Raw genomic sequence first — 19574 nt, forward strand, 5'->3', positions numbered from 1 at the left:
TGGGAGCGTTTATTGCAGCCCGACTGGGTGGCTGCCAGGCACTGTGGCTGGCACTGTGGACGCGTAGACGGTGAGGCCCGGCCCCTGCCCTCGGAGAGGACAGGGTGAGGACTGAGAGGCCGTGAGCCCAGAAGGCTTCCCTTCACAGCTGGAGAGAGGGGTGGAGGGCTGGGGGCCCACTGACTGCGGACTGGCCTGCCGACTCCTCCCCTCCGCCGCCATGGGACCTGGGGCTGAGCCGTCGCCTTTCTGTGCCTCAGCGTCCTCTAAAGTGAGGCCACAGGAGCACTGCCTCCCAGGGCCAGTGTCAGGCTTAGTTGGGTTGCTATGAGCACAGCACTTAAAGCAGTGCCCACCGTGCAGTCATTGTCACTGCATGCACAGCATGGTGTCATAGTAAGGGCCCAGGCCCCGTTGCCAGACAGGCCTGGGTTTGGATCCCAGAGTAGTCCCCTGACCCCTCCGAGCCCCAGTGCCCTTCCCTGCTGACGCAGGCTACTACTGGCTCTCCTCTGGGAGTCTGTTGAGCTCACGTGGGAGGAAGTGCCCGGAGTGGATGGCCCCAGGCTGCCTCAGTTACCGTCTGTTGAATGGGCATCTTCCAAAGCTCTCGCCGGTACTCATGGCTGTTCCCACGCTGCAACAGATGCACGCGTTTAAGGTATGGCAACCTCTGTCCACGGAGGAGGAGGGGGGATTGAAAAGGTGGGAGGAGTGTCCCTGATACAGGGTAAAATATAAACCAGCACACGGGGGCCGGGCCTTTTCTCTGCTGTTTCCCAAAACGCTCACTTCCCCGTGGGAGTGTTGAGTTCGAGAGGTGCAGCAACACACACCTCGGATCCTGAGAAGGCGAGTGAGGGCCTGTGGGGTCTGGACGGGAAGGAGGGAGCCCTGCCAGGGACTGAAGGCACACCGGACAGCACACGGACCCCTGGGACCTTGCTGCGCCCTCCCTGTCGCAAATAGCATCCCGGGTGGCTTTGCGGTGGGCACCTCCCCAGGCCCCTCCTGCTTGTCAACACCATCCACCCCTTTTCTCATCAGCTGCACGTGGTGAGTGGCTCACAGAACCCTAAACTCTCTCTACGTATCTGTATTTGTCTCTGAATATAGTGCGATGGATCTTTCTATAATATCTTTATGTATTCGCTTATTAATTTAGGAGGGGGCTGACAGAATCCCCATTTTCAAATCTCTTTAGCTCCTAAGATATTCTCTGGAAGCCAGGCATAAAAGGGATCCCTGCCTTTTTGTTGTTCTGTTAGTGGAATGGCTACAGAGGTCCGGGAGAGGGTGGCTATTAAACTAATACAGGAAAATACAGGGGCCCTGGCTGGTGTGGCTCAGTGGATTGAGTGCTGGCCTGCGAACCAAAGGGTCGCCAGTTCAATTCCCAGTCAGGGCACATGCCTGGTTGCAGGCCAGGTCCCCAGTTGGGGGCGTGTGAGAGGCAACCACACACTGATATTTCTCTCCCTCTCTTTCTCCCTCCCTTCCACTCTGCCTAAAAATAAATAAATACAATCTAAAAACAAAAGAGACGGAGTGACTAAACCTTCCTATTTTTCTCCTTCCCCTTAAACATCAGCATCCTGTTTTAGGAAAATCTTTTACTTCTGCTCTATACGTAGCCACAATAGTTCCCCCATCATATATCGAAAGGGATTCTTTTCTAACAAAAGCACATCGTGTGTCAGTGATTTGACAGGAGAGGAAGTGGAGAGAAGGGGTTTGCTCGAGGTCACACAGCGCACAGGGGCGGGCCTGAGGTCCGTCATCGCTCGTGTCTTTCCGCCCTGCCGCTAGTCACTTGCTCGTGGGTTTCCTTGTTCACTGTGTGTGTGTGTGTGTGTGTGTGCGCGCGCGCGTGCATGCTGCTGCTGACCTGGGTTTGCCCTCTGCAACGCCAACAAGTTCAATGCAGCCTCTGATCGCTGTCAGGAGAAGGGCTCACAGCGTGAGTTCACAAGTACAGCCAGGTCTGAACTGTGTCGCTGAGAATCACGAGTGTTGATGGTGTGCGAAGGACGGTGGTGCTGGGCATAGGGGTGGGCGTTGTTCTTTCCCGCCGTCTTCGGTTCGCTCACAGGGCAGAGAAAAACGCAAGTCGTTATCACTCGGGTGACCCGCACAGCCCAGCCACCCGAATGGAATTCCTTTCTTGAGACCCTCTGGGTAAAGCTGGGCGTGTTGGGGTGTATGAGCAGAAAAGAGACAACAGCCACTCAGCATTCAACAGGTGTTGGGGGTTTGTCGAGAGAGAGTAAAAACCTAGAGCGAGGCAAGGAAACCGGTGAGAGCTCCCTCCTGCGCGATCCTAACGGACTCTGGGGAGGGGAGGGTGTTTTGCAATACCTTCATTTCCTGATTTTAATTGCTTTCTCTATTTTGAGGTGGTTACATGGACGTCTGGGTCATTGGGGGACAAAATGCTTTTTGGTTTTGGTTTGAAACTTAAAAAAATAAAAAAAATCAGCCTAATGTCAGTTTCTTGTTTGGAAGGACTGAAGGCGAGGCCATGAAGAACATTCTAGAAACTCTGAAGAACTGAGAATTTTGTTCACCTGCTTTATTTTTTAACCTGTTGTTGAAACATTTTAAATATATGATTAAAACACAACTTACCAGTGCCCTCAGGGAGGGCTGCTAATGCAACGCCAGGGGGAGGTCCCTATTTCTTTTCTGGGCACACTCCACGTAGCGCCCCCTGGAGGTGTGGCCCTGGCCATGCTTTTTGAAGGCAATCACTTGCAAACATTCACATTATTATTATTATTATTATTATTATTATTATTTTGCTTTTTGTTTGCTATGAACATAGGCTGCATTTATTATTATTGCAGTAGTTTCTGGTCAGTGTTTTGAATCCTGTTTATCTCTTTTAACTACTTGGAGAAGCATTCATTCATTCGCTCTGCCTGCAGTTCAAGTCACCTGCTAGCTGTCACCTTGGGCAACATACACCGCTGCATTGTGGGAATAAAAACAACAGGCTTTCTGCGAGGGTCCAATGAGACAGAGTCCCCCAAAAGTACTCAGGAAATGGTCATCTTACCAGAAAGCAGCTTATTTAGGTCACAGGTTGCCAGGGGGTCTTCCCAGTCTAGGAGGCCCTCACTCTGGAAGGGGGACCTGGTGGTTCAAAGTATGTGCTGGAAAGCCCGCTGTGGGGGAGGCGGAATCCTGGAGCAGACATGCCCTTGGAAGGAGAGGTGAAAGAATAAGCAAAAAAACCAAAACAGAGCAAAAAAACAGGAACTTGGAAGCCGAAAGTTGACTTGACTATCGGGGCTTTTACCGGGCACTGTGGTGCAGCTGACTCGCTTCAGAGAGCCCACATTTTCCCCCACTTCCCTGTCGTGGGTTGTATTCAAGCCCATTAATTGCGACGGTTTTGCAGCTGTCCGTCTTAGGGGGAGGCCGTCTTAGAACTCCTCTATTGTAGCCCGGGGAGCTTGGGGGGCAAGCAGCCAAGGCGTCTTTTTTTTGCAAGCAACTGTCGCCCAGCGCCCAAGGTCAGCTGCAGCTCCAAGATTGCAGGGTCCGGGGGCCGGACCATCAGTCCCGGGGGCAGGAGGCGGGATCCGTTTGGGGGCGGGGCAAGGCGGGGCCTGGGCGGGCGCGTCCGCCCGGGACACTTGGGCGCGGGAGGCATTTCGGGATGGAGGAAGAGCTGCGCCGAGTCGGGTGCCTGCCGGCTGCTGCACAACTGGGCCCGAGAGGCACCCTTGAACTGGGCCTCCACCTGCTGGTCGCGACCTGGTTGCCCCTCTGGGCTCCGGGACCCGGGTCGGCTTTAAGAGACGCATGCTCTGCATCCCAGCAGGAACCCGGTGGGACTGGCCGGCGGGGCGATCAACATGAGTCCTGCCAAGTGCAAGGTCTGTTTCCCTGATCGCGAAGTAAAGTAAGTAAGCCTGCGATTTTAATGACTGCTAACTTTTACAAACTTATGCGGCGCAGTTCCCACTTCCCTACTGCGAAGTCCTGCCCTTAGCACCACCCCCTCCACCCCGCCCGCACCCAAAGACTTGCAGGCCTCTGTTTGGAGGCTGGGAAGATGGAGCCCGCCTTGCAAAAACACTAGCTAGACTCGGCCTTGGAGGGGAGGACGGATTTGGCAGGGATGTCGATTGGAGGAGGGCGCTCGGGAGCACACAGGTGCCCCAAGGTTGACCAGTTGGCACGGACCCGGGTTCCCTCCCCTTAGTCTTGATAAAGATGATGGTCGGTCGCGGCAAACCTCTTTGAAACCTAGTGATTGTGAAGCGCGGGGGCAAATCTACTCGCACCTGTGTAGTCATCCCGTTTAAGGTGATTTCCTGAGCAGGTTAGTGTAGGCATGTCCGTGCACTGAGTGCTTCTCAGCCCTGCCTGCTAGATTTCTTGTTTTCCCTCCCTCTTCATTTTAATGCATTTTCAAAAGTTACCAAAGTGGTGCTGCATTTGTTGAAAATTCAGACAATTGCAAATAAGCAGAAAGGAGGAACAAAAATCACCCATACCCCGCTCCCCCGTGATGTTTATTAACAGTTGCTGTGTATCCATCCATACAACCCTTTTCCCCATGAAGGTGTGTTTTAATGTATGAACTCGAAGCATACCGAACCTGCTGCACTTGAACTTGCTTTTTGACGTGATATGAAGTGTCCTACCACTGGCTCAGCTGACTGTGGCCCTCAGCCTCATTGTGTTTGGTTTGCCAGTAAAGCATGGTTGTTAACTTTCAGATGGTTAGAAAAAATCAAAAGAAGAATACTATTTGAGGATATGTAAAAATGACATGCAATTTATCTTTTGGTGTCCACAAATAAAGTTTTATTGGAACACAGCCATGCTCCTCGTTTATGTATTGTCTATGGCTGCTTCCCACTGCAAGGGCAGAGTTAAGTGAATAGCGGTGCAGAGACTGGGCCGTAAAACTGAGAGCATTTACTACCTGGTGCTTTACAGAAATCATTTGTCAACCTTCGCTCTACACCATGCTTTGTACTGGGTTCATGATATTCCTTTAAAATGCTTGAGAAACACGACCTCTGCCTTCTAGGAACTTCATCCAGCTGGACACTGTTTTCTCAGCAATTCAAATCAAGGCCTACAAGCAGTCAAGTAACAACTTCTACCCTTTGTTGCGTGCTTTCCATATGCCAGGCTGAATGCTTTGTAGGTGTGCTCTTGTGCTGTCTTTCCACCACCATCAGGGGGCGCTAAAGCAGGTGCCGTCATCCCCATTTCCTAGATGAAGAAACTGAGGTTCTCAGTGCGGGGGAGAACATAATCCAGATTCATGCTCTGTCTCTTTCCCGAAGGGCTCTCTACAGACAGCCAGTTTCTGCTGTTTTAAGAGTACAACTTCAAAAACAAGAGTCCTCCCTAATGTTGGACTAGTCAGAAGATTAAAGAACTTGTCAAAAACTAGTTTTTGCGGCTCGTGAGCGTGTCAGGCAGCGAGGACTCCTGGGGCCGGGAGGAACTCGGCAGTCGTTTAGCTCCTCTGACGGGGCATTCAGAAAAGGCAAGAGACGTGTCCCAGACATGCGGTCAGCCCGCCGGGAGGGAGGCTGACCTTGTAGTTGTTCGGTCATTCTGAAGAGGAGCCTATGGGAGTCTTCAGGGGTCCCTCCTGGGGGTGTGCAGGGGGTGTGTGAGCTAAGCGGCTGCAGAAGTGCAGGGGGAGGGGTTCGGGGCTTTCTCAGGCACCGAGTCTTTTGTCAAGCACAGCACGGAGGTCACATTTCTTCCACACTTGGGGCCCTGAATTAACACCTCTGGCAAACACACCCAAAGGGGCCTGCAGGGGATACATTTTTTTTCCTTCTCTCTACTGCTATTTACTTCAAAAGTTTAACATAGGAGTGTTGAGTCATGTTAAATTATAGACTTTAATCCAAAAAACTACCTTTCATAAACCACTTTAATCCAAAACAATAAACTTGTAAGAAATTGGAATTGTCCCTGCAAATTCAGGCCACGTAGACACTGTATTTATAATAATACGAAGATGCTTTATTGGGTCCCTGCATGGTCTTAGCTTAACAGTTGCTGAAAAGATGGAGTTGGACAGCCCCGCTCTGCCACCGAGCTGTGTGGTGCGGAGCAACTGCCATCGACCCTGGGAACCTCAGTTTCCTTGTCTGTTGATGGTGCTGATTCCAGAAGGCCTTTCCCGGGTTTTAGGGACCGTCCGGTGTGGAGCACTGTGCCCAGTGCCCAGCACACAGAAAGTGCCGGCCTTGAGCGCCGTCCCCAGTCAGCACAAACATTTGCACAACTGATAGCAGTCACGGCAGTGCTGTTGTGTAAGAGGCCTGGCGAGTCAAGAGGCCTTTGGGATCCTGTCCTGAAGGCTGGACCTTCTACGAAGGAGCCAGAGCTCATGGGAAGGCAAGGTCCCCAGTGCTGACCAGCCTCCCTCCCTCGGCGTGCAGACGGGGCCAGGGCTCGGAGACCGGAGAAATGCACGTGCATCAGAGCGTTGGAGAAGGGCTTCTTGGAAGAGGCTTGAGTTGAATGGGGTGAATGGAGTTGGGGAAGGGAAGGCAGAAGAGTTGGGTCTTTGGTGAGTCCCACGATGCCCCGCGGTCCGTTACTGCTGCGGGAATTCCGCTCAGAAGCGAGGCCAGCAGCCTGGGACGAAAATGCTGGCTCTGGCTCTCTCCGTGGTTCTCACCCTGGCCGGGCTTTAGAATTCCCTGTGGGGAGTTTTAAAAAATATAGATGCCTGGGTGCTCCCCCACCGACACCCCCCGGCATGCTGTTTGATGAGTGCAGGTGGGGCTGGTCATCAGTATTGTTTTTAAAGCTTCTCATACGATGGGGTATACAGTCAAGGCTGAAAACTGCTGCCGAACTCACAGTTGGCGTTGCTCTCATAAAGGACCAGGGAGTGAGTATTTTCATCTTTGTGGCTCTGTGGTTTGTGTCACAACGGCCCAGTTCCGCTGGTCACGGCACCAGCAGCCGTAGGTAACGTGCAATTGAATGGGCTGACGGCATTTCCAGTCACACTTTATTTATGGATAATGAGATTTGAACTTCATGTAATTTTTATGTGTCACAAAATATAGTTCTTCTGCAAACATTAGAAATATTAAAAAAGGGGGGAGAATGTAAAAACCATTATTCACTTGTGGGAGCTGCAAAAGCAGATGGCAGGCTGGAGTTAGCCCTTGGGGCTTAGTAGGCTGACCCCTGGCCTGGGCAAAGTGGCGACCCCAGGAGGCCCTGAGGGAACAGGCGGCCTGAGAGACGTGTCCATGGGTGCATTTCTCTGGGAGCCCGAAGGGGAGGTTCAGAGTGGTCGGCCTGCGCTGGGCTGTGCAGCGTCTTTTCTTGTGTGGTGGTAAGGCTTTCATTTCTCTTGGCTCACCCCCTGTCTCTTGTACAGAAGAAGAGGGAGGCAAGGGACTTCAGAGCTGGTTGATGCCAGGGCCCTGGCTGGATGGCTCCCTACTGGGGGTCTTGTAACGGCCCCCCTGCAGAGAGATGCCTCCGCTTCAGCTCCCTACTGCAGGCCATGCCCGGGGCTGAACCCTGGACGCATGCTCCATGAGGCAGGTACTACTCATATTGTTAGTTTCACCCAAGGAGGGAACTGAGACACAGAGTATTGAGGCAGTTTTCTTAGGATTATACAAGTCAGAAACGGTAGATCCCAGACTCACAGCCTGGGAGGAGGGCTGTGGACTACCGCGGTTTCTCGGTGGCGGACTATTGAATGTTGGGGCCTGTAGTTCTTCCTGGTGGGGGCTGTGCTGTGCTTTGCAAGACTCTAGACAACATCTGTGGGCTCTCCCCACTGGATGCCAGGAGCGGCCCCCAGGTTGTGACAGCCAGACATGTTTGTAGACATTGCCGTATGTTGCTGGAGAGCGAAATTGTCCCCCGCAGTGGAGAACTGTGCATGACACATAGTACCTCTCAAATACAAGTGCTTTCTTTAAAAAAAAAAATCCTCACTCAAGGATATGGTTATTGATTTTAGAGAAAGGAAGGGTGGGGGAAGAGAAACCTCAATGTGAGAGAGAACCATTGATAGGTTGCCTCCCAGTACCCCCCGGCTGGGAATCAAACCCGCAACCTTTTGGTGTACAGGGCAGCGCTCCAACCCGCCGAGCCACCCGGCCAGGGCCAGACAGAGTCCTATCGGAGGAAGCCCAGCTCTTCCTGCCGGCTGTGCCGCGTGAGGTCAGCGGGCCTCTCTGAGCCTCAGTTTCCTCGTCATGAGCAGGAGACGATGGCCTCCTCTGTACCGGGCAGTGGGGATCCAGTGAGAAGCCCCCATGCTCGCCCCGTGGTGACACTGCACAAGGTTGGCCCCCGCTCCCAGCGTCGTTCTCCCCGGTCTTGTGCCTCGGCAGCTGACTGTGTCTGGTGTCTGGCTGACAGCTCCGTGGCATAGTCGGTCACACCTGAAGCCGTTTCCAAAAGTCACTGTGGACTCTCTCACCTTCCACCCTTGCCAAATGCCAGCCGAAGGTCGGTCCTCCAGAGCCGGTGTTGGTTGGCCTCCAACTTCGTCAAAAACAAATAAAAATAGCCACCAGCCTAGAGATGGGGCCTTCAACAAGCCTCCCCAGCAGCAAGTGTGGGTTCACCCGCCGCCCTTGCTGAGTGACGGGCTTGGGAGCCACCTGAGGGGAGGGCTCCGTCACCGGTGATGAAATCAAGCCACAGGATGGTTTTTCTAGTGGTCTTGGTTTCCTCTGTTGTCCTTTCGGTCAAATTGCTAGAGTTTCAATGTTTGCGTGTATGGGCGTGGGATAGCTCAGGCTTTCCGAGGCCAAAGGGTCCAGCCAGCTGGGGGGGAGGGCTGTGGACGGGTGGAGAGCGGCCTGGGCTGAGGGGTGGCCTGGTGCCTTTCCCGGTGAGGCTGGGAGACCGGCAGCTTCTGGTCCTCTTGACCGAGCCGTCACTTGGTTGTTGTGTCACTGCACGGATGTAGTCATACAGGGTATACTGTGGACCAGGGGCTGTCTTTTACTCTCCACTTATTAGTTAATCCTCCCAAGCCAATGAGGTTCATGTTATTATCCTCGTTTAAAAATATATTATTTTTTTTGAGAGTGAGAAGGAAGAGAGAGTTTCAATTTGTTCCACTTGCTCATGCATTCATTGGTTGACTCTTGTATGTGCCCTGACTGGGGACCAAACCCACAACCTTGGTGTGTCCAGATGATGCTCTAACCAACTGAGTTACCCGGCCAGCGCTGCTATCTTCATTTTAAAGATTAGGAAACGCCTGGCTGGCGTAGCTCAGTGGATTGAGCGCGGGCTGTGAACCAAAGTGTCGCAAGTTCGATTCCCAGTCAAGGTGCATGCCTGGGTTGCAGGCCATGACCCCCAGCAACCGCACATTGATGTTTCTCTCTCTCTCTTTCTCCCTCCCTTCCCTCTCTAAAAATAAATAAAATCTTAAAAAAAAAGATTAGGAAACAGAGTGCTTTACTGTGACTTTTAGCATCCCTTTTACAAAATTAACAGCTTCTCTCTTATTGAAAATGATACATCATTGTAGAAAATTTAACAAACACAGGCAAAGAGAAGAAAACAGAAACTACCCCTCATTTAGCCACCTGAGTGAGATAACGGCTGTTAACATTTCGGGGTCTACTTCCCTAGATCAGGGGTCCGGAAAGTATGGCCCCTGGGCCAAATCTGCCTGTTTTTGTAAAGGAAGAACGATTTTTAAAAACACACTGAACAACTCCCTGGTTAATGAAATGTAGCGATGGTAGAAGCACAGTTCACATTTGCAAGATGACACTGGTTTTCCAAAGGACTCTTCTAAGTCCTGTGGTATCGCAGCAGGCAGCCCTTCGAGGTTCTGGAAGAAAGGTTCCTTGCAGGCAATGGGAAGCAGGGAGACGCTCTGTCTCAGGGGCCAGACGGCATCTGTCCATTCACTCGGGCACCGCGCGTAAGCCCAGCAGAACACACACAGAAGGTGTTCATTGGAAGTGCATATTCTGGAGTGGCATGCAGACGTGATGGGTGTCTGTCATTCATTTCTCTTTTTAAAAAATAATTATTGATTGATTTGAGAGAGAGCGTAACATTGATTCATTGTTCCACTTATGTATGCATTCATTGGTCGATTCTTGTATGTGCCCTGATGGGGAATCGAACCTGCAACCTGGGAGTGTGGGAATGATGATCTAATCAGCTGAGGTACCTCGCCAGGGCTCGTTTCCCTTTTTGTTCCCCTGGCCAAGAAGTCTGTTTCTTTATCTCCGACAGGCAGAGCAGAGCAGGGCCTTTGGTGGTTCACACTGGGGATCGGGCAGGGGGAGCGGGGGCGTGCAGGCACATTGCAGGTGTGTGGGAGGGTTTTCTCGTGGGAAACTGTACTGGGTGCAGAGACTTGACGTAGCAGAAAATGCCCAAACCCCACATTTCCTGGTGTGATGGAAAGAGCCCCAGGCCTGGAGACTTGCCGGGTGACCCCTTCGCCCAGCTGGGCCTCAGTTTCCTCTTCTGTAAAATGGAATTTCTTTCCCCCAGCTGCTTATTTGCCTCCAGCCTTGCCGTTCCTGGCTCAGGCAATAGATTGTGGCGTGCTGGCGGTGTTCCGTATGATCAGTTTTCCACCCAAACTTTTGGCCCGTGAACCCACTCACCCCAGCCTCCCAAGATGCCTGGCGATCACCATCTCTGGACACGCCTCTGCGTGGTTAACCTCTAACCTAATTCCTGCCAGATGGCGGCTCCCAGTTCACACCCCGTGGCGGGATTAAGAAAGTGGACCAAATGCTCCTGTCAAAATCTCACCAAGTGACAGCAAAGGGATTAAAACAAACAAACAAACAAACAAACGAACACCAGACAGAGATAGAAAGCCATCCAACCTGGGAGCACAGGAGGGGAGATGAGCAACATTTTGGAAGCTGGGAAGCAGGTGAATAAGCGGTGATTGGCTTAGCAGAACCAGGAGGGCTGAGTCATAGGGCAGCAGGGAGGCAAGCGGAGAACCCACTGGCTCTGCACCCCCAAAGGCGCAGGGACTGGCAGCAGCAGTGCCTCTGCCGCTGGGGGTGAAGGGAGGAGGAGAAGGATTGGGTGCAAGACTCCCAGATTCCTCCCCGTGCTCCCTGTGGCCGGGGCCTGCCCACGTCCATGCCAATGGAAGAGGGCAGGAGGTCTTGGGACTGGGGACTGACTGGCACACTGGAGGGTGTGGGGCATCTGCCCCCAGCAGGAGGATAAGGGTCTTGGTAATTGCTGGACCCTGAAACCTGCCCTGTCCCCCACGCCTGGCCCAGTAGTTCCCCCTTCTTCCCCACCCAGGCTCCCGGCCAGCTTTTCCTCCGTGCAGAAGACCCGGAGACTTCTCCTGGGGGACCTGGACCAGCTCGGGAGGATGACTCTAAAGACATTTGGGAGTTCCCCAAACGCCGCCCCACCAGATCACCCTGCGTCGAGCTCAGGGTCCACTTCTCAGCAGCCCTTTCATCCTGCTCCTGGTCATGAAGAAGTGACCAGGGCATACCAAACATTGGGTCCAGTTTCTAAGACGGGCCCCAGGCAAACACAGGGACACGGGAAACTTGGAAGAGACAGAAATCCTGCTGGGAGAAGAGAACGTGAAAGTGCCGTCATTAACACTCCATCCGCGTGGGAGAGGATGCACGAGAAGGAACATTTGCAGCCCGAGAACAGGCTCTTCCATGTTGAAAGCATGATGGCAGAAATGAAAAGCTCCTCTGATTGGCTAGAAGGCCGAAGGAATTGCCCAGAAAGGAAATAGAGAAGATAGGAGAGGGAAAAATACATAAACCGGTGGGCCGGTCCAGGAATTTTAATGTTTAAGGAATAGGACTTCTGGAAAGAGTAGAGAAAAGGGAGGCTGGACGTCACCAGGGAAATATCTGGAGACAAAATTCTGGCTGCGAGTCTGCCCATTGAAGGGGCCTAACAGATCCCTGGCCTCACGGATGGGAACGGACACACGGCCGAGCGGGTCCCTGTGACATTGTGAATACGGAGGACAGAGAAGTTCCTGTCAGCTTCTGGATATGGAAAAGCAGGTCGCCCCCAAAGTATCAAGGGTCAGAACGGCTCTGGTTCTAGCACCCTTGGGCGCCACAATGGCACAGGGCTTCCAAAACACGGAAGGAGAAGGTCTTCCCTCCTAGAATTCTGCGTATGGCCAAACAATAGGGTCACATGTGAAGGCAGAAGACAGTTCTAGAACATGCATGGCTGTAAAACATGTACCCCACCGCCCCGAGCTCCTTTTCTTAGAAAGCTGCTAAAGGATGCCTTTACTGAAATGAAATAAAATCAGAGACCAGCCACGCCATGGGAGACAGGAACCAGAGACCCAACATGGAATCAAAGGGAATCTCTAGGATGGCAATGACCAGGGAGCCCCGGGCAACGAGGAGCAGGACAGGCCTGTCGAGGGCACCATTGTCATGTGCCGTGCCACCGTACCCTCCCTTTACCCCGATGAAACTACTAGAGGAGGTGCCCCAGCAAAACAAGGGAGTCCCCCAAGAAAGAGGGAGCCATGTGGTCCTCACATGAGGAATCAAAGGTGGTATGTGGGGAGAAATGGTGATGGGGAAAAAAAAATCCCAAGGAAAGGCAAAGGGACCGTGAGGATGTCGGCAAAGGGAGGCCCCAGAATGACGGTTGCGGAGGGGCGGTGTCTCGAGGACAGCCTGCCCAGGGGAAAGGGAGTGGAGTAGGGGCCTTCAGGACAGCTGTCACCGGTGGGTAAGCGGTGGAGAGGGCCAGCGATCTCACACATACGGGAGGCTGTGGGATGAGTTAACAAGTGTGTAAGGAAAAACAAGTCAATGAAAAAGAAATCATGAACTCCAGAAAAAAAAAACAACCCAGAAAGGGAAATCTGGTGACTTTCCAACCCTCACCTGTGAAGAACGACCCCAGACTAATAAAACACCAAATAGTGACCCCACGGAACCGCAGCGTGGCCCTCCTGCGAGGCTGGGAGAGGGGGAGCGGATAGGGAGGCCGCCGAGGCCGAGGGTGTCTCCGGTGGACGACTCACGAGGCAGCGCGCACACTTTGTTCGGAACGCTGGAGGCATGCTGGCTTCTGGAGGGGGCGGGGCAGGGAGCCTCTGTTTTCTCTATTATGATTTTTTGTTTGTTTTCATTTTGGAAATGTTGATACACACTTCCAGAAAAGTGCATGAATGTTATTACTACTATTTAACACTTTTAAAGTATTAGAATATGTGACTCCCCGCCCTCCACGCCCCCCCCCCCGCCCCAATCATAAATTTTCCATCCCTGCCATAGGTGTCTTAGTATTGAGCTCCTAAGTTATGGGCACATAAAGCAAATGTTAATTTAAGATGAAAAAGCTGAACGCACAGCTTGGGGCGGGTCAGGGGCTCGCACCTGCTTTATTCGTGTGGTGGCCTCTTCTTGAGCCTCCTTGTGACGTGATGCTTCAAGGTTGTGGAGAGGGGCAATGCACCAGGGGTCTGATGCGCCTCAGCCGCTCTGTGTGGCAGTTAATTTCATGGGCGCTGGGCCCCTGATGCCCCCCCCGCCCCACCCCCCGGCATCCCAGGCTTCCCGGCTCACGCTCGCCTGTCCTGTTCCCTCCGCAGGCCCAGCATGTCTGGGCTCCACCTGGTGAGGAGGGGCCGTGAACACAAGAAGGTGGACCTGCACAGAGACTTCACCGTAGCTTCCCCGGCCGAGTTCGTCACACGCTTTGGGGGGGATCGGGTCATCGAGAAGGTACGGATGGGGTCCCGGAGCCGTGGGTGAGGCCCGGTAGGGCGGGGTGGGAGAACCAGCGTCGGACTGGGTGCTCACGCTGCAGAGAGAGGGCGGGGGCCGGCCCCTGGTGAGCACTTGCTATGTGCTGGACTTCGTGAGCTTTGCATAGTCACGACAGCCTGAGCGGCAGACGCACGGCCCCACTTCACAGAGGAAGAGACTGAGGCCTCTGGGTAAGATCAGTGGGCTTCGAGAAGCACCCTGCAGTGCCTTCGTGCAAGGGGCTGCATCCCAGGTTATGGGGAGGGAAGCACAAAACCCGGCCCCCGGCCCTCCCCAGGCTCACAGCCCCTTAGAGGAGAGGAGGGTGCCCACATATTGGGATGACAGTAATGAAAGGAAACAGGTAGAATTTGCCATTTTAAAAAGGGGAGAGAGAACATTGAACCTGAGCCGGGAGCTCTGGGGCCTGTCTGCCGTGGCAGCTTACGGATCACGGCATCGGGGCTCAGTGTCCCCTTCTATTAAAACAGAGCCAGCCACACCCCAAAGCTCTGCTGAGATTTGTCTTCCAGGCTGTTGTGAAGATTGGTCAGCAATGCAAGGGCCTGAAAGTACAGTGGTGGGCAAAAGTAGGTGGTTAATAATAAGTAATGCGATAATAAATGAATGATAATGCAAGAAGAAGCTGTGTTCGTGGACTCACAGCTGGAAACCTCCTTTTGCCCACCCCCGTGTGGGCTCACTAGGAGAGTCAGAACCGTGAAGCCGTGCACCTGGTTTTTTTAGGAACTGTCTAATGCCACACAGCACGTTCATGATGCAAACAAGAATTGAAACCAAGACCCCTTCTGTCTCAGGGACAGCCAGTGTTACTGCCTCTCCTCCTCACCCAGTCTGGGTTACACCTTCAGAACGCAGAGGTGGTCCATCTGCACGGGTGCAGTTCTGAGCACAGGTCGGATTGTGGAGGGCTCGAGTCCCAGCTCTGCCACTTACTGGCTGTGTGACCTTGGGCAAGTGCCTTAACTCCTCTGAGTTTTAATGTCTTTGATCCCAAATAGGGATAATAATACAACCTCTTTCAAAGGGCTGTTGTGAAGATAAAATGAAATACATTATACTGTGGCTTAGTGCCTTCTAAACCTGCAGAAAGGTTAAGTGATCATGATGGCACCAAATGAAGGCATCCAAAGTTATTTATTTGTCCATTCATCCATCATCCATCTATCCATCATCCATACATCCATCCATCCATCCATCCATCATCCATCCATCCAGTCATCCATTTACCCATCCATCCATCATCCACCCATCCATCCATCCATCCATCATCCATCCATCCATCCATCCATCCATCCATCCAGTCATCTTTACCCATCCATCCATCCATCATCCACCCATCCAGTCATCCATTCATCCATCCATCTGATCATCCATCATCCATCCATCCATCCATCTATTTAGTTATCCTTTTATCCATCCACCTACCTGTCTGGTTATCCATCCATCCATCCACACATCCATCCATCCATCCATCCACACATCCGATCATCCATTCACGCAGTCCGCAAGACTCTGAGCCCCTGCTCTGTGCCAGGCTGTGTGCTGCAGAAATGCACAGAGGAAATGTGTGCTTCAGGTACTGCAGGAGTTGCTGCAGCCCTGAGATGCACCCCACGGTGGCACGCAGCCTCCGTTGCAGGGAGACGTGCAGCTCTGGCCCCTTCCTCCTTTTCCCCGTCCAGGTGCTCATCGCCAACAATGGCATCGCCGCCGTGAAGTGCATGCGCTCCATCCGCAGGTGGTCCTACGAGATGTTCCGAAACGAGCGGGCCATCCGGTTTGTAGTCATGGTGACTCCGGAGGACCTCAAGGCCAACGCAGGTATTTGGGCCTTCGCTCCCTCCCTCTCCCACCCCGCCGTGCACCGTCCTTACCTGCCCTTACCTGCGCCTACCTGGGCAGGTCCATTCTGGACCCCAAGCAGAGTTCCAGGTTACTACTCTCATGAGCCTGCATTTCTGTGCCTTTTCTTCTTCATTTAACTAAAATGTCTGCTGATAACAAGAATGACCCCTGTACTTTATAAAAATGCACATTTTTAACGTGTGAAGGGGAAATCCCATCTTTGAGCAATGCACATGTTATTGCAAATTGGTATCTCTTCCCCCAGATGTTTTTTCTTGCAGACGTATGTGCTGTATTTCAATCATTTGTTCATTTTTCTATTCATTTACTATTTCTGTGTTTATTAGCCTAGACCATTCTGAAAATATTGGCAATTTGCTTTTTCTTTTTTTAAAGATTTTATTTTTAGAGAAAAGGGAGCGGAGGGAGAAAGAGAGGGAGAGAAACATCAGTGTGCTAGAGACACATTGATTGGTTGCCTCTTGCACACTCCCAACTGGGCACCCGGCCCACAACCCAGGCATGTGCCCCGATGGGGAATGGAACCAGCGACCTTTTGGTTTGCCAGCTGACAGTCCACCCACTGAGCCACACTGAGCCACACCAGCCAGGGCCAATTTGGTTTTTCCCCTGAACAGCCGCATCCCCTTACAGGCCCTTCTCCACACAGCAGGCAAACTGATCTTTTTTTTTTTTTTTAAGATTTTATTTATTTATTTTCAGAGAGGGAAGGGAGGGAGAGAGAGAGAGAGAGAGAGAGAAACATCAATGTGCGGTTGCTGGGGGTCATGGCCTGCAACCCAGGCATGTACCCTGACTGGGAATCGAACCTGCGACACTTTGGTTCGCAGCCCGTGCTCAATCCCCTGAGCTATGCCAGCCAGGGCACAAACTGATCTTTTAAAAACACTGTTCAGGTCCTGTCAGCCCTGCCTTGAATGCTTTAGGGACCACGATGCTGTCCCGAGCACCAGCAACCTCAGTCCCATGCCCGAGCCTCCACCTGCCTCCCCGCCTCGGGGGCAGGCCCCAGGCTCTGCCCCACCTGCACGCAGCCTCCTTTTAACGCACAGCGAACAGTGAGGACAGGTTTGCTTGTCAGCCCCATTTTACAGATGAGATAGTTGTGGCACGGAGACATAAATCACTTCCCCAGCGTCATACAAACGGTGTGTGACTATTAACTTAAAAATAAAAAGACCTTTTAAATGGAGAGGCAAAATGAGTTTGAGATCTATTGGAAGAGCTGTTTTGGATGCATTGGTTCAGGCTGACGCCCAGATAGCGTTCCATTCCGATTGGGAGACAAAGGGGAGGGGAACAGTTGCATCAGTAGAAGGGAGGCGTTTCTATTGGTGCACATAACAGAGTGGTGTTCGTTCTAAACAGGGTCTTACATTTTCAGGCCAGTAGTCATAATAAGCACTTTCCTGCTATCTTGGCAAACAGCTCTCTGGCACAGTGTTGCCCTAGGCCCAGTCCTAAGGTCGTGTCGCCCTTTGTCACATTCCAGAGGCCCGAGACAGGCGAAGTGCCAGGCAGTTGCTCTGGCCTGGCCTGGCTGCTTTGGCCTGGCCACTCTGGCTCTGTCCAAAAGTGGCTCTGTTTATATTATTATTATTTTTTTGACATGACAAGGCTGGAACCGAGGGTCCGGCCTTGGGACCCTTGTGTGGTGGGATTCCAGATCCTCCCCAGGCGGGCTAAGGCCCCACACGACTCAACCCCCGCTGGTTTCCTGGTCCTGTCTCATGCCGCTCGCCCTTCACGCCTGGGCCCAGGCACACGGCCTCATCGGTGCCCGGACTGGCCTTGCTGTGTCCTGTGGCAGGGCCTTGGGGGTGTGCTGGGCCCTCGGCTGACTTTTCCCCTGAAGCTCACAGCAGAGCGGCCTCCGCCCCTCCCTGCCCCGACCTCCCCATCTCGTCATTTTCCCTGGGCATCTCCCTGTCAGCACCCAGGCGCTGACTGTAGTGTGCAGTTACCCCATTTGCTTTCTTGTTTATCTGCTCCGACAGTAGGGTAAAGCTCGGTGAGGAGAGGGTGCTTGTCTGACCTCTTGCTTTATAATCTCTGGGGCTTCCCCAGTGGCTTTTTTTTTTTTTAAACTTTAGACAGAGAGGAAGGGGGGTGGGGGGGGAGAGAGGAGGGGGGGTTAATTTGCTGTTCTACTTATTCACGCATTCATTGGTTGCTTCTTGTCTGTGCCCTGACCGGGAGTCGAACCTCCAACCTCGGGTTATCAGGATGATGCGCTGACCAACTGACCCACCCTGCGAGGGCAGGCCCCAGCGGCTTTGTTTGAGAACATATTTCTTGAAGTGGAATTTCTGGAATTAAAGAGCATGACTATTTTAAACCCAAAACATAGCATCATATTCAGCTTTAAAAAGGCAGAAATGGCTGCCCCATGACATGGAGGAAACTTTAGGACATGATGCTAAGTGAAACGGACCAGTCACACGAAGACAAATACTGTCTGATTCCACTCCGATGAGGTCCATAGCGCGGCCCACATCTCAGAGAGAGAAGGAAGAGTGGTGGCCGGTTGCCAGGGGTGTTGTGGGGGTTGTGGGGAGGGGAAGGGGAGCTGCTTCCTGGGCACAGAGTGTCAGATCCGTGAGATGATCAAGTTCTGGCGGTCTCTTTCACAACTGTGTACACATACTTACCACTACTGAATTGTCCACTCAAAAAAGGAGTAAGATGGTAAGTGTTAGGTTATTTTTTTTAACCATGACTAAAAACAAACATTGCATTCTTTAACGGCATAGCAATGTTAAGATAGAGTTTGGGAATTAAAACAAACAAACAAGTGAACAACCCTACCTCTAGGCCCACTCTCCTGACAGCTTGCTTCCTTCTATTGCTGTTCCCCGAAGGCCCGGTCCAGACAGACACAGTAACGTCATCATCGGTTCTCTTCTAGTCCCACACACTTGTCCTTGCACCCGAGAGAGCCGTCGCGGTCCCTCGGGTCTTTTCTTGGCACTGTCCGTAGCAGAGTCCTGCAGATGTCCTGCAGTTGACGTCCGTCTCTCTGGTCCTTTGCAGAGTACATCAAGATGGCCGACCAGTACGTCCCAGTGCCGGGGGGCCCCAACAACAACAACTACGCCAACGTGGAGCTCATCGTGGACATCGCCAAGAGAATCCCCGTGCAGGTGAGTTGGACGGGGCGCCCCTGTCCGCCCTGGGGTGACGACGCCTGGGCTCTGGAGCCGCAAGGTCCCGCGCTTCAGAAGGGGCAGAGGAGCCGGGTCCCCTGCGAATCAGAAAGCCAGGGCCACTGCGACCCAGCCAAGAGCTCTCGGTGGGCGGTGGGCAGTGGGAGGTGGGTTGCGAAGGAAGATCTCCGTTCACGCTTCTTTGTGTTTGCAGGCGGTGTGGGCTGGCTGGGGCCACGCCTCCGAAAACCCCAAACTTCCGGAGCTCCTGTGCAAGCATGAGATTGCTTTCTTAGGTACAGTGTGTCTCCATCGGATATGTGGGAATCGGGGCACTGATGGGAGCCTCCTCTGGGTTGCACCCTCTTCCTAGGGCAGCCCTGGAAAGTGGAGGTCGGTTTAGTGTCTCCACCTCCCATGTTTGTTGTCAGGAGCAAGCAAGTCCGGGGGCGGGAGGGCACTGGGGTCAGTGGTCAGCCAGGGAAAAAAAAATGGAGCCGTTGCCATGGATACCTTAGCGACATGATGCTGAGGCAAGCAGGACCTCCGCTAGGGTTCCTGTGGGTGCTGAGATGCCAGCCACGTTCAGATTTATCACTAGGTTTGGAGGTCACATTTTGGATAAGACCGCCCCTTTGCTCGGGCTGTTCTCAGGCCTCTGGACTGCCCCAACCCCTCAGGACCAGAGCCCCGCATCTCTATTGACATGGTCCAGTGGTACTTGTTATCTGCGGCATCTGTTTGTTGCAGGATTCGAACTCATGTCCGTAACCTTTGTGTAATTATGCTC

At 52.8% G+C, this 19574-nt stretch overlaps 1 protein-coding gene and 1 long non-coding RNA gene across 4 annotated transcripts in view; one reads left to right on the forward strand and one right to left on the reverse strand.

Annotated features, from left to right (window-relative positions):
- ACACB (acetyl-CoA carboxylase beta) overlaps positions 1-19574 on the forward strand; it is a 94856-nt gene that overhangs the window by 18092 nt on the left and 57190 nt on the right. The window contains exons 1-5 of one of the 3 annotated variants that reach the window (XM_045844278.1): positions 3641-3910; positions 13592-13724; positions 15455-15593; positions 18672-18781; positions 18999-19080. In XM_045844278.1, coding sequence (XP_045700234.1) covers positions 3864-3910; positions 13592-13724; positions 15455-15593; positions 18672-18781; positions 18999-19080 — 511 coding nt within the window. In that variant the 5' untranslated portion in view covers positions 3641-3863. Of the gene's footprint in view, positions 1-3640; positions 3911-6543; positions 6563-13591; positions 13725-15454; positions 15594-18671; positions 18782-18998; positions 19081-19574 lie in introns of those variants that run through there. The other 2 variants (XM_045844279.1, XM_045844277.1) reach the window with 2 other exon arrangements.
- Positions 1576-3510, reverse strand: LOC123822325. Its single transcript, XR_006786297.1, has 3 exons — positions 3302-3510; positions 3059-3202; positions 1576-2085 (listed from the first exon to the last, which is right to left on the reverse strand). It is a non-coding gene; the product is annotated as an uncharacterized LOC123822325 (long non-coding RNA).

The sequence above is a fragment of the Phyllostomus hastatus genome, unplaced genomic scaffold, assembly GCF_019186645.2.
Source record: "Phyllostomus hastatus isolate PE091 unplaced genomic scaffold, TTU_PhHast_1.1 phas_contig_1162, whole genome shotgun sequence".
NCBI classification, from domain to species: domain Eukaryota; kingdom Metazoa; phylum Chordata; class Mammalia; order Chiroptera; family Phyllostomidae; genus Phyllostomus; species Phyllostomus hastatus.